We start from the raw sequence: 14,895 nt of genomic DNA on the forward strand, positions 1-14,895 counted from the left end.
TGGTGCTGGGGTAGCCTCCTTGCCTCTTCTGGAGGCATCTGGCACAATGGTCCCCATCACAGATGTTGCCCCTCTGCCCACCCCAGCAGCACAGCCTGCCTTCTGGGGAAACACGTGGGATCAGATGACACCCTGCCGCCTGCATGCACCCGCCACCCACAGCCATGCCCGCGCCACGAGAACTCACAGGATTGTTTCTCATTGCTCCTCCCACAGCTCGCGCGGCTTTGGGGTTGCCTGCCAGGGCTGCTAATTGCTGGTAAGAAATCACTTCTCCGAATTTCACAACCTTCAGCAGCTTCCATAACACCTGTCTGGTGAACGACTCTGAAAGGAAGAATGCAGGATGATGTTATTTGGACAAACGGCTCCAGCAGCTCTGATATAAATAGCCGCTAGTCCCAAAACAGGAAACGCATCGACACAAATAGAGGTGTTACACTCAATTAAAATACAGCCTCCATGCACCGCTCCGCCACCATGTCACCAGGCAAGGAGACGCGAGCGTGTGGCAGGCCACCACGCAGGCTGGCCCCTTGGAAGGCATCCCTGGAGCTGGCACTGCAGGTTTGCAATTTCTTTCTACCTTCCCTCCAACCCCGTGTTCCACGCGGGGTTGCGTGTGCCACCCTTCTAGTGACTGGGCGTGTGTAAGTGAGCGCATGGTTCAATTAATACGCACAGAAGTCCCTGCTGCCCGCCTACTTGGAAATCTTTTGTACTGCTGGTTAATTTCCAACTTCAACTGGGACAAAGAAGGCAAAAGCAGCCACAGGCCAGGCTGCGATATTATGCTGGCTGTCCACATCCAGCCGTGCGCGGGATTCCCCCAGCTACTGCTTGGAGTGCCAAGCACCACAGTACGCAGGGGCTGGCGGTGACCTTGGCTACAGGCATCTTTAGTGAATGGGGCTGCAAAAATAAAATGACTTGATTCCCATTTAAATTGAGTAACCACATCCAACTGCATTTGTGCCGCATCCTGCTGCAGGAATGAGGAGGTGATCGCAGGAGAACATTCTCTCCCTCTGCCTCCAGGTTTCAGAACTGTGACCCGTGCGTGGTGTCGGCGGGAGAGAAACCCGGGCACGTGAAGAAGGCCTGTCTGAATCAGTACCTATTGTCTTTCCAAGGGGGACATGCAGCTCGGGAGCTCTGGAGACAGAGCCAAGTCCTCCATCGCGGGGGCTCCAGCCCTCCAGGGACAGGAGTTTCTGAAGAGCGGCAACAAAGGGAAGGCTTCCGCGGGCAGGAACGATGTTCCGAGTGTGTCCACAAGAACACTAATTACACTTGGTGCCAAGCTGGCAAAGTGCGATTTGCTTCTTAAAGGACACACACCCTTACATGTGTGTTAAATAATAAAAATCACTTCTTAACTGAAGGGAACGATAATCACTTCACTGGGAAAAAAAAAATCTGTTTAGTCTTTATTATAACATTAAGCAAATTAAACATCAGCATAATCCAGGTGATACTAGAAAAGGGTCATCAAAGAAATTAACTTTGTTGTTCATTAATTTACATGGATTAGTAGAGGGCAAAAAGATAGCAAATGTGCTCTAGTTTTTTATGATATAATTTCAAACTGTACACCATTTGTGGCAGGAGGGTGACTTTGGGGTTAATCAGACTGATTTGTCCTTTTAATTGCTTTCTATTCAAAGAAAATTCATTAGATAATGTTCTCTTCAAAATTCATGAATCAATTTAACTGAAGAAACCACATTAACAGCTTCGGGTTCATTAGCACATGCCAGTTGTATTACCGGCTGATGGCTGGGGGGTTTCCTTGGGCAAATGCACTCTGTTTACTGTCATTTCTTCAGAAAGCGTTTTGAAATCAAACTGTTAATCATTATTATGGTTGCTGTTGTTGTTATGCCTAACTTTTAAAAACAGCAAAGCAAAGCGAGGTAGCCTGCTGTTGACTTGGAGGAAGAGATTTCTCGGACAGCTGTCTTGGAAAAGAAACAATGAAAGCAGCACATCAATACCACAAGAAGCAGAGGCCAGTTTCCTGTCTTCCTCGGCGAAACAGAGTTGGTGGTTTTGTTTTCCCTGCTTTCTGTTAGGTGTTCTGGGATACCGGCCTGGAACTTTACTAAACTTGTAGGAATGAAACGAGGGAGGTGTGTGCAAACCTAACCGGAGTGCAGAGCAGTTCCGAGAAACAATGGCACGGTTCCAAGGGCCTCATCTGAGCGCCAGCCTCGAGTGCTGCTCTGACGAATTGCTGCCAAATTACAGAGCACCTTTCTTTCCAAGTGTAAAAGTATCGTATAATAAAACAATTATATGTCCATAGATGAGCACAGAGTTTATCAAATATGTTCAGCTTCATTGTCAGCTTCTCATGGGAAACCATTTCTTAACCGGTCCGTACCAGGCAACATATGAGGAAGTATAGCTCAAACAATGCAGTATTTAGCAATCAGGCACCTGATTTTACAAATGTATCTGAAAACTCAGTTTCACCCTGCAGTGAACAAATGCAGTAATCAGTTGAAGCAGCTCTCAAAGAGCACAGTGCTTCTAACCCTAGCCTATGTGGAATCACGTGGCTGAATAACACCTGTTCCTGAAGAGGGGCAACCCTTGCTGTTAAGCATCATTATCTAAAATCGAGTGAAATCTACTCGCAGACATTCACGCACGTGGAAAACAGAAGTTCTTGAGGTTGAGGTGACCACATCAGTCCTCAGTAGCTGGCACAATCACTTCAGGTGGCCCAAAGGGGCAACCATTAAAACAGCAGCCTTCTGGTCCAGGTGCGGAGGCTCACACCTGTAATCCTAGCACTTTGGGAGGCCAAGGCGGGCGGATCATGAGGTGAGGAGTTAGAGACCATCGGGCCAAGATGGTGAAACCCCATCTCTACTAAAAATAAAAAAATTTAGCTGGGCATGGTGGTGCTCGCCTGCAGTCCCAGATACTCGGGAGGCTGGGGCAGAAGAATCACTTGAACCCGGGAGGCAGAGGTTGCAGTGAGCTGAGATCGCGCCACTGCACTCCAGCCTGGGCGACACAGCGAGACTCCATCTCAAAAAACAAAAAACAACACCCCCCCCAGCAGCCTTCTGTCTTTCGCCATGGGCCTCCCCAGAGAGCAGCCCTGAGACCTGGGGGCTCTGTGACGCAGCCTCCGAATGCCACATTCTGGATGTTCTTCTCTCTTACCCCTCTACTTCCCTTGTTTCCTTCCCAAACTCACACTTGCTCCTGCCTGTCCTGTGGTGCTGGGTACCTTGGGCTGGGCTTCCGTGGCTGGGGTCAAGGGAGAGGACCTGCTTCTTGGAGTTTCTGCATCTGAAGGACATGGCTATTCTCATTTCGGCTTGGACGGCTATTTAAATGTGTGCACCGGGAGGCTGAGGCAGGAGAATGGCGTGAACCTGGGAGGTGGAGCTTGCAGTGAGCCGAGATTGTGCCACTGCATTCCAGCCTGGGGGACAGAGCGAGACTCTGTCTCAAAAAAAAAAAAAAAAAAAAAAGTGTGCACCTGTAACTGCCTCACCCAGAGAAGACTGTTTTCTAAACTTTCTGCCTGCATTGTGCATCCTCCACCAAGGGTCTGGGTGCCCTTTTCTGATGCTGGTCATGGGAGAAATCGCTTTGTTTCACAGACACTGGGTTTTCACACAAGGTGTTTTCATGCCACGCCATGGAGTGGAGCTCAAGGCTCTGAGCAGGCCTGACACCTGAACCTGGACCAACTCAGCCACACCTAGCTCCAATAAGGAAGATAGCACACACCAGAGCACGGCAGGAGGACACAGACCAGGACCAGCCTGGGTCTGCCACCACTGAGCTCAGACACATCACTTCCTCATCTGGGCGTCCATCTCTCTTCTGTGATAATCTGCTAAGAGCCACCTCAGCAAACACGCCTGTGTATCCACTGCACACAGCCAGGCTCAGAGCACAGTCAACAGCAGGGCTGGCCAGGCAGCTGGCCTTCTCTGAGATCAGGGCTCAGACAAGCACTGAGGGTCTCTTCCCTGGGAGGCAGACCATTATGCTTCCAAGTTCTTGAGGAGGAGTCTCCTTTCCCTCTACCATCACGGCTCCCTGGGTGGTGACCTGTTAAGGTCCGTGTGGTTTCCTGGGGGGAAGGGGTGTCCTTCAGCAGCCCAGATTTTGGGACTTTTACTTAGCCAGGCTGCAGCTAGCAGGGGCACACTCAGGCCCATACACACAGGTGCCACCTGGGGTGCTGTGTCTGGGGAGCATCTCAGTAGCTGTGCTGTGGCCATGGCCAGCAAAGAACAACAGACAGCAAGAAAGAGCAGGGCCCCAGCTCCTGCAGGATGTCCCTGTGTAGCAGCCACTGGCCTGGAAGGGGCATCCCCAGAAGCTGGTGTCCCTGGCACAAGTCACAGCTATTTGACCTAATGCTGCCTGGCCATCAAAAGCAGCCAGAATAAACTAACCTGAAACACTAAGATGGAGGGAAAGGGGGATTCTGGTTCCAGGTAAAATGAAGCAAGCATTCCATACTCGTTTCTTCTACTGAATGTCTTTATAAAACCTGGACAGAAGGCACAGAGCAGCTATCTGAGGGCTGGGAAGAGTCAGTAGTAGTGGGCAGCCTTGGAAAGAAGATACGAATTTCAAGTATCACGGAAAAGATGAATGGGCTTCCTGGGTTATCCCTCTGTTGTCCTCAGCCCAAACTTACGAGAGCCTGAGCCCTGGAGGCAGAGCCTGGCACAGCTGGGGAGCCTCCTAGCGGTTCTAATCCACTTTGAAGAAGGAAGAGCATCTCCTACCGCTATGGTTTCAATGTGTTCCTGTGTTGGAAACAACTGCCACCGTGACAGTGTAGAGGTGATGAGGTCACGACGGCCCCTCCCTCAGGAATGGATGAATGCTGCTACTGCGGGAATTGGTTATCGAGGGACTTTGGTCCCTTTTTTTCCTGTCTTGCATGCTTGCTTGCCATGGGATGCCTTCCACCACGGATGGCCCTCAGCAGATGCCGGCATCATGCTCTTGGACTTCTCAGCCTCCAGAACTATGAGCCCAATAAATTCCTATTCTATATCAGTTACCCAGACAGCAGTGTTGTTATAGCAGCAGAAAATGGGCTGAGACAACTATGTTAAGGGCAAGTAAGGAATCGTCCCTTTTTGGTGTTATCTCTGAGCCCTTGAACCTCAGCTCCTCCCTAAGCAATCCTGTGGTGTGGGTGAAAACAGGGGTCACAGGAGCCCAAACCAGTGAGGGGGAGATGGTCCCTTTCTGACGGGAAGAGGTTTGCTCCCTTTAAGAGGTGGGTGAAATGTCTTTGCTTTTTACCTCTGTCTTCCTGGTGCTTGGACCCAGATGGAAGTTTAGTAATAGGAAGAGTTTAGCAGAGTGGGGTAAAGCCCTAGCTGTCTGTCCAGGGGACTGAAGAGGGAGCCCTGAGAACTAAAATGTGCCAAGAAGATTGTGGAGGAAAAGGAGTTCATGGAAGCAAACCAAAAAGTTGTTGATAAATTTCTGGATTCACCTGTTCAGGTGAGCTGTCTATTTCCCCACCTGTGCATAATGTGGATCTGACCCTAAGCCACAGACTTTGAGAACTGATGTACGAATTAGGCACTGCCAGTTCCCAAGCTGGCTGGTGAGTGGTGCACAAAAGGACTGATCTTAAGAGGACTGCAAAGCATTTGAAAATTGAACAAATATTGAAGGCTGGTGAGAACTTATGAACTAACTAAATCCAACCAGGTTGACTGCTTCCTAAAACAAAAATATCAACATCATCTGTAGGATTTACATAAAACCCAGAGTCTTATAATATTCAAAATGACCAGGATACAATCCAAAATTACCAAGCATGCAAATAATCAGAAAAATAAACTCACCAGGGAGAAGATAATCAACGTATGCCAAGGCTGAGATGACCCAAAAGTTGAAATCATCTGACGAAAAGTTTAAGGGAGCTGTTATAAAAACGCTGCAAGGGAAGACACTCTTGAAACAAATGAAAAACACAAATAGAAGCTATCAAGAATAATAAAGTAGAAAATTTAGTATTGAAAAATGCAATAACCAAAATTACAAACTGTCCTGCACAGGATCAATAGTAGAATGGAGATGCTGAGAAAAGAGTCAATAAAACTGAAGCCAAGTTAACAAAAAATCATCCGAACAACAGAAATCAAAGTATTTAAAATAGATAAAAAGAAAACATGTGAGACAAAGTCAACAGATCTATTTATGTCACTGGAATTACAGAAAAAGAGGAAAAAGAGTGTAGTACAGGAAAAAATTCAAAGAAATAATACCTAAAATTTTGTCAAATTTGGCAAAAGATACATAACTGTAGATTTAAGAAGCCCAGAAAATTGCAAACAGGACACACTCAAAGAAATTCATTCCCAGATAAATCATGATCAAACTGTTGAAAGCTTCAGAGAAAGTCTTGAAAGCCGCTAGAGACAAACAATGCATCATGTACAAGGAAAGAGTCATTTGAATGACTGTGGAATTCTCATCAGAAACTACTGAGTCCAGAGGAAGTAAAAAAGCACTTTTGAAGTGCTGAAAGAAAGAAAAAACCTGTCAATTCAGGATTCTATATCCGATGTTTAAGAATCCTTCAGGAATGAAGTTAAAGACATTTTCTGATAAAAAGGAAAATCTAAGGTAATTCATTGCCAGTAGATCTGATCTTTAGATATGGCTAAAGGAAATTCTTTAGAAAAAAGGGAAATGATGGTTATAGTTATCCATATACTTACTCTAGAGAAGCTTGGAACATCAGGAATGCAGGCAGAGTAAGAAAAATGTAAGTATATGGAAAACTATTACAGGCTCTTTTCCTCAAGTTTTTCAAGATATGTTTATTAGCCAAAAGCAAAGCAAAAATTATGACATGTGAGATGAGATTTTCAATTTATGTAAACCTAATGCATGACACTATAATGTAATGGGAGAGTTAAAAGGATCCATACAGTCATAAGATTTCTATATTCCACTTAAAAAGGTAGAATAGTGATTCTAATTAGATTGTGAAAGAAAGTATTATAATCCCTAGAACAGTCATTAGAAAAACTATATGAAGAGATATAGTAAAAAACACAACAAATAAAACAAAATACTAAAACCAGTTAAAAATAGCCCAAAAGAAGGAAGAAAGAAAAAGGAAAAAAAAAGATGGAACAAACAATAAAATGTTAGACCTAAATTCAAACATTAATAATTACACTAAATGTAAATGATCTAACCACACCAAGGAAAAGATAGAGACTGTCACAATAGATTTTTAAAAACATGCACAAGAAAATGTTGTCATAAGGAATTCACTTCAAATGATACCTGTAGGTTAGTTAAAAGAAAATGGATAGAAAAGGGTATACCATGCAAACACAAATGTAAAAGAAAGTTAATATAAGACAAAGTAGACTTAAGAGCAAAGAAAATTCCCAGAGGGTAAGAAGGATTATTACACAGTGAGAGGGTCAATTCACAAAGGCAATACATCAATTTTAAATGTATATGTGTCTAACAACAGATTTCAAAACTCATGACAAAATTCAAGGAAAATTAGACCAATCCAGAATTATATGTGGAGACCTAAACACTTCTTTCTCAATAATCAATAGAACTAGGTGACAGAAAATCAGCAAAGATACACAAGTAAAAAACACTATCAACCAACTGGATCTAAGGATATTTACAGAACACTCCACTCAATAACAGTAGAATCTATACTCTTTTCAAGTGTACATAAAACATTGACCAAGATAGGCCATATTCTGGGCCATAAATCCTAACACATGCAAAATGACTGCAATCATACAAGTTACATCCTCTGATCATAATAGAATTAGACTAGAAATCAACAAAAACCATAATAGAAAATTCTCCAAACATTTGAACAATAAACATATCATTTCTAAATAATCAATAGGTCAAAGAGAAAGTCTGAAGGAAAATTAAAAGAATATACTGAACAGAATGAAACTGAAAATAAGGCATATGAAATTTATGGCTAAGCTAACCAAATTTAAAGCTAAACCAATATTTTGAGGAAAATTTATAGTATTGAGTGTCTATATTAAAAAACAAAGGTCTCAATAATCTAAACTTCCAACTTAAGAAACCAGAAAAAGAAGAGAAAAATAAACTCAAAACAACCAGAAAGGAAATAATAAAGGCAAAGGCGAAAATCAATAAAATTGAAAACGGACAAATGACAGAGTAAAATCTGTGAAATTAAAAATGAGTTCCCTGAAATGATCAATAAAATTTATAAATCTCTAAAAGACTGACAGAAAAGAAGAAACAAATAATCAACATTAGGAATAAAAGAGAAGATATTGCCACAGATCCCACAGATATTAAAGAGATAATAAAGTATTCCCACAAATAACTGTGTACTAAAATCCAACAACTGTGAATAGACCAAATTATGAAAAACTACAAACTACCAAAACTCATCCAAGATGAAACTGAGTACTCCTATAAACTATTAAAGATGTTCAATTCATAGCTTACAATCGTCTGAAAAAGAAACCTCTAGGGCCAAGATGATTTTACCACTGAATTCTAGAAAATGTTTTAAAAATAAGATTGATTTGACGTAATTTTTTTCCAGAGAAAGGAACATTTTCTAAAGTGTTTTATGAGACTAGCACTACTCCACCATCAAAATGAGAAAAAGTCACAAACCAGAAGAGTATAGCTCAGTATCTCTTACGAACACAGGGTAAAAACCCTCAATAAAATATTGGCAAATCAAATCCAGCAATACATAAAAAGAACAAGACATCAAATTTTAGTGGGGTTTGTCCCAGAAAAGCAAGGGCTGATTCAATATTTGAAAGTAAATCTACATTATGAAACTACAGTAATCAAGACAGGGTGGCATTGGTAAAAGAACAGACACATAGGTCAATGAAACAGGCACACACAGATACACAATCATTCATTGGTATCCACTGGGTATTGGTTCCAGGACCCTTCTAGAATACCAGAATCCATGGATGCTCAAGTCCCTGATATAAAATGGCATAGTATTTGCATATAATCCGTGCATGTCCTCCTCTAGACTTTAAATCATCTCTAGATTACTTAGGATATCTAGAACAATATAAATGCTATGTAAATAGCTGTTATACTGTATTGTTGAGAGAATAATGACAAGGAGAAAAAGTCTGTACACTTTCAGTAAAGATGCAACTGTTCTGTCCTTGTTGATGAACATTTTTTATCTGCAGTTGGTTGAATACATGGATGTGGAACCCATAAATACAAGGGCCAAATGGAGACTTTGACAAAGATCGTTGACAAAAAAAGCAAAAGCAATTCAATGGAGAAAGGATAGTCTTTTAAACAAATGGCCCTGGAACAATTAGACACCACATGAAAAAGAAGTGAATCTAGATACAGACTTTATACCTTTCTCAAAAATGAACTCAAAATGGATCATGGACCTAAATCTAAAAGGGAAAATCATAAACTTTCAGAATATAACACAGGAGAAGATCTAAGCAACCTTAGGTTTGGAGAAGAGTTTTTAGATACAACATGATTCATGAAAGAAAAAATGAATAACCTGGACTTCATTACAATTAAAAACTTCACTGCAAAAGATGCTGAGACTCTGAAAATGACACACTGGGAGAAAATATATGTAAGACACATATCTGAAAAAAGGCTTGCATCCAAAATATATTATATTCAACAAGAAAAATTCAACAAGAAAAAAGTCAAAAAACCCAATTAAAAAATGGGCAAGTCTTAACAGACCCTTCACCAAAGAACATATACAGGTGACAAATAAGCACAAGGAAAGATATTTAACATAATTCATCTTTAGGAACTGCAAACTAAAACAATGAGTATGACTACCATGGCTTTTAGAATGGCGAAAATCCAAACACTGACAGTACCAAAAGCTACTGGCAAGGATGTGGAGCAAAAAGGATACTTAATCTTTGCTGATAGGAATGGAAAATGGTACAGCCACTTTGAAAGACTGTTTTGCAATTTCTTTCAAAGCCGAAGTCTTACCATGCGATCTGGCAATTGCACACCTAGGTATTTACTCAACGGATTGGAAAACTGACATCCTCACAAAAACCTGCCTCTGTGAAAGTTTATAGCAGCTTTACTCACACTGCCAAAAGTTGTAAGCAACCAAAATGTCGTTCAATAGGTGAATGGATAAACAACTATGGTACACCCATACAATGGAATATTATTCAGTGAAAAAAAATGAGCTATGAAACCACAAGAAGACACAGAGAAAGCTAAATGCATATTGCTAAGCAAAGAAAGCCAGTCTGAAAAGGCTACATACTGTATGATCCCAACTAGATGACATTCTGGCAGAAGCAAAACTATAGAGACAGAAAAAAGATAAGTGGTTGCCAGGGGCACTTGCAGAAGGAGCAGAGGACTGAATAGGGGAAGCACAGGGTAATTTTTAGGGTGTAAAATTATTTTGTATGTTACTGTAATGGTGAAAACATGATATCATACATCTATCAAAGGCCATAGAACCTTACAGCACAAAGAGTGAATCTAAGCAATGTATGCAAATTAACAAGAAAACATTTAGGAGATCAGGGGATCCTGGGAAGAAACACAGACTGTGACAAGAGAATCTGACTGTATTATAAACTTAGAAAACATCCTCACTGAATGGGGGAGGAGAGCTGATTTTTCCAAAAGTAACTTGAAAATGAGTGGAGTCTAAAAGACTAAAGGCAAAAGGAACTGCACATAAATACTGAACTCTAGTTGATAAACTTGTTTCCCATAAGCACAGATGTTAAACTCTGTGATACTATTCTATATGTAAACTGGACTTAAATAATTAAGTAAATGGATGGCAGAAAGTGTGAGCCAGGTTTCTCATTGTGAGTGGGAGTTTACAGATAAGTAAGGAGACGAGGCTAGAAGAATCCATGTGATAATGGATTAGAGTTGTAGATATCAGTAGGAACTAATGTTTAGCTTAATACAGACACAGATACTTGCATATCGAAATCTTTACAATATATATCTCTCCATGGGTTAGTACACACAAAGCTACTTCTGTGGTCTGTCAACTGAGAAGACTTAGAAACACCACCACCCCCACAGCAAGGAGCAAACCTAGTGCCCAGTCTATGGTTTCTCACGCATTTCATAATAAAAGACACCAGACTCTTTCAAGAACTGGCCTTTCCTCCCTAGGACTGGGACAGGAAATACACAAAATGAGCCTGGAGACACTTGCAGTATCAGAAAGTCAGGACACACTCCAAAACAAAATGAAGCAAAAGAACAAAGACAAACACTCCAGACAAACCACAATGAGGACAGTACGACAAAGGGACACAGGAACAAACTACACGATCTCTCAAATGGCCAAAACTGAGCAACAAAATAAAGTAGTATTGGAAGACAACCCAAAATATCAATATCCCTGAGTCCATACTAATATAAATAAATGACTGAATACAGAAATATTATTCAGTGAAAAAAAATGAGCTATGAAGCCACAAGAAGACACAGAGAAAGCTAAAGGGAGAAGGAAATCTCCCATGCATTCCCAGTAACTTATGTAGATACTCTCTCTTCAAGGAGCGTAACTCCCCATTCCTAAGTGTGTTAAGTGTAGCGACTTCTTCGCGACAAGTGTAGTATGCAGGGGAAGGGGGGAAGAGTAACTTTATCATGGAGTCACCTGACAAACACCACTGCCCACCCAGGTAATCAAGGTTGACATCAACACTGATAAATGACACTGACAGCATGAGTCCTTGATATGATCTGAGGAAAATGACAGCTTACCTATGTGGTTTTTCTCCTCACACACTGTAACCCCAGTCAAATCATGAGAAAAGCATAAAACATTACAAGAGAAACATTCTGTAAAATAGTTAACACTGTCTAGGCCATCTATAACTAAGGACCCATCACAGCCAAGAGGGGCCAAAGGAGCTAGGATGACTAGATGTAATGCAGTATTCTAGGCAGGACCCTGGAATAGAAGAAAGGCACTAGGTAAAAACTAAGAAAACTTCAAGAACATATGGACATTAGTTAATATTAAGGTACCAACACCGGTTCATGAATCATAACACATGTACCACACTAATGTAGGATGTCAAGTGTAAATGTCATCATCGTAAGAATCAAAGGTACAATGTGGGAAAACAGGTGTGGAGTATCACAGAACTCTACTAATTTTTCAACTTTTCTGTAAATCTGAAACTATTCTAAAAACAAACATTTTCATATTAAAAATGAACATCATCATATTAATATTCTAGAAAAACACATAATCTACATCAAGGCCAAAAAATATTTAATAACAATTCAACATCCATTCACGATAAAAGCTCTCAGCAACCATTTGACAACTGTACCTGCAAAAACCCCACAGCTAACATCACATTTAACTACGCAAAAAAAGCAAGATGAGGAAATAGAAGACAATTTTTTTAGAAAAGAAGAAATAAACTCTCCCTATTTGCAGACAACATAATCGTCTATGGGAAAATACCCAGGAAATAATAGAAAAGTCTTAGAACTAGTAAGTGAGTTTAGCAAAGTCACTAGATACAAGCTTGCTACATAAAAATCAATCACTTTTCTATATACCACTGATAATGGCTCCAACCAAAATGAAATACTTAGATGTAAATCTAACCATCTGTATATAGGGTCTGTTTGTTGAAAATTACAAAACGCTGACAAAGTAATCACAAGAATGTCTGAATAACTGAGGGGACATATCATGTTCATGGAAATCTCAATATCATAAAATTCTAATTCTAAAAACTGACCTATAGATTTATTATCATTCCAATCAAAAACCCTAGGAGAATTTTCTGGGGATAGACATGTGGACTCTAAAATTTAGATGAAAGGTCAAAGGATTGAGACGAGCCAACATATTTCACAAGAGACAAAAAAGGTTAGAGAAATCACACTGACAGGTTTCAAGACTTACTATACATAATAATAATTATGTATTTGCAAAGGGATAAATACTCAGATTGTTGGAGTATTGATGGAGTTACCGGATGGAGTTAACGGAATACAAGAGAGATTTCCAAAACACACCTACTGAAGTACAACCAAATGTTTACTGACAAAGATGCAAAGGGATTTCAATGAAGAAAGCAGATTATTTTCAAAGAGTGGTGCTGGAAAATTGGATATCCATAGGCAAACAGCGAAACTTGATGTAAATCTCATGTCTTACTTAAACACGTTAACTCAAAATATATCATAGATTTAAATATAAAACATTAAACTAAAAAAAGAAAATACACGACAAATCTTCATGACCGGGGATTAGGCAAACAGTTGTTAGATATGTCCTCCAAATCATGATTAAGAAAAAGAGAGGGACAAATTGAACTTCATTAAAAAGGGAAAAAAATGGGTTTGTGAAAAAGGTTGGTCTATGAACGGCAGGGTTTTTTTTTTGAGACGGAGTCTTGCTCCGTCACCCAGGCTGCAGCAAAGTGGCACAAACTTGGCTCACTGCAAGCCCGCCTCCTGGGTTCATGCCATTCTCCTGCCTCAGCCTCCTGAGTAGCTAGGACTACAGGCGCCTGCCACTATGCCCAGCTAATTTTTTATATATATATATTTTTAGTAGAGATGGGGTTTCACCGTGTTAGCCAGGATGGTTGCGATCTCCTGACCTCGTGATCCGCCCGCCTTGGCCTCCCAAAGTGCTGGGATTACAGGTGTGAGCCACCATGCTTGGCTGAAAGTCAGTGGTAAGAGAATAAAAGACTAGCTAGTACTAGCTAGGGGAAAGTATTCGGAAATAAGAAATCCAACAAGAGTCCTATCCTATCCAGAATATATAAAGGATTTTCCAAACTCAACAGTTCCAAACTGAAACTCAACAAACCACCTAACTAAAAAAACAAAGGCAAAAGACTTGAATTGACACTTCCCCAAAAAGGATATAAGGAGGGGTCAATAACCACATGAGATGATGTCCAACATAACTGGCCATCAGGGAAACGCAAATGAAAACAATGAGATACCATGACATATCTATTAGAATGGCCAAAATAAAAAACAGATCAATGGAGATATATCCACACAGTAGTGTACACTCAGCAAGAAAAAGGAATAAACTGTAGATACATGCAACAACTTGGATGAGTCTCAAAGGCATTAACCTGAGTGAAAAAAGCCAGGCTCCAAAGGTTAAATACTGTCTGATTCCATTTATATGACATTATCAAAAACACAAAGCCACGGTGATGCAGGACACGTCGCAGTTGCCGAGAGCTGGAATGGGGGTGGGGAGAGGCCCTGGCTGCCAAGGGGCAGTGTGGGGGTGTCCGGGTGGTGGAATTCCTCTGCACCCTGATTTTGGGGGTGGTTACAGAAACACACACGCACGTTAACATTCATGGGACTGTATACTCCACAAAAAGCCAATTTTACTGCATGTTAATTTAAAAAATAAATTAACAAAAAGATGAGGGAAAACACATTTCCAAGTTACCTTCTCTTTAATCAAAGGGAGTTTTTTCCCCAAAGTTCAAGACACTAGAGACCAGTATTTCCTATTTAAAAGGGAATCTAGGTCACATTTTCTGCAAAATCTTTCCCTCAGTGAGGCCCCACCGCCTGCCATGCTCTCATAGAAGGCTGTCACCATGGAGGGCTCCTCCACCAGACTCACGGGGGACCAGGCACCTGCCTCCGGGGGCTCTGTCCCAACACTTGGCACCATGGGTGACCCAGAGTAGACATCCAGTAAGTGCCTACTGGGTGAAGCAAGGTGGGTGGTGTCATCATGGAGCCTGGAGACCATCCTTTCCTGGGAGGCTGGAAGACAGTGAAGGGCAGCATCTTCTGTAAACACAACCAGGGCCTATAGATCCCCACCTGGCATCTCCTTCAACCTGACCAAGAGAAACCTGA

General features: G+C 41.3%; 1 protein-coding gene across 9 annotated transcripts in view; it reads right to left on the reverse strand.

The window, feature by feature from the left end:
- The window catches only part of MGMT (O-6-methylguanine-DNA methyltransferase), a 283,770-nt gene that overhangs the window by 8,180 nt on the left and 260,695 nt on the right, over positions 1-14,895 (reverse strand). For all 9 annotated transcript variants that reach the window (XM_023224440.1, XM_023224433.3, XM_023224442.2 and 6 more), the window contains one exon: positions 188-327. In XM_023224440.1, coding sequence (XP_023080208.1) covers positions 188-327 — 140 coding nt within the window. The remainder of the gene's footprint in view (positions 1-187; positions 328-14,895) is intronic.

This window comes from Piliocolobus tephrosceles, chromosome 9 (genome assembly GCF_002776525.5).
Source record: "Piliocolobus tephrosceles isolate RC106 chromosome 9, ASM277652v3, whole genome shotgun sequence".
NCBI lineage: Eukaryota > Metazoa > Chordata > Mammalia > Primates > Cercopithecidae > Piliocolobus > Piliocolobus tephrosceles.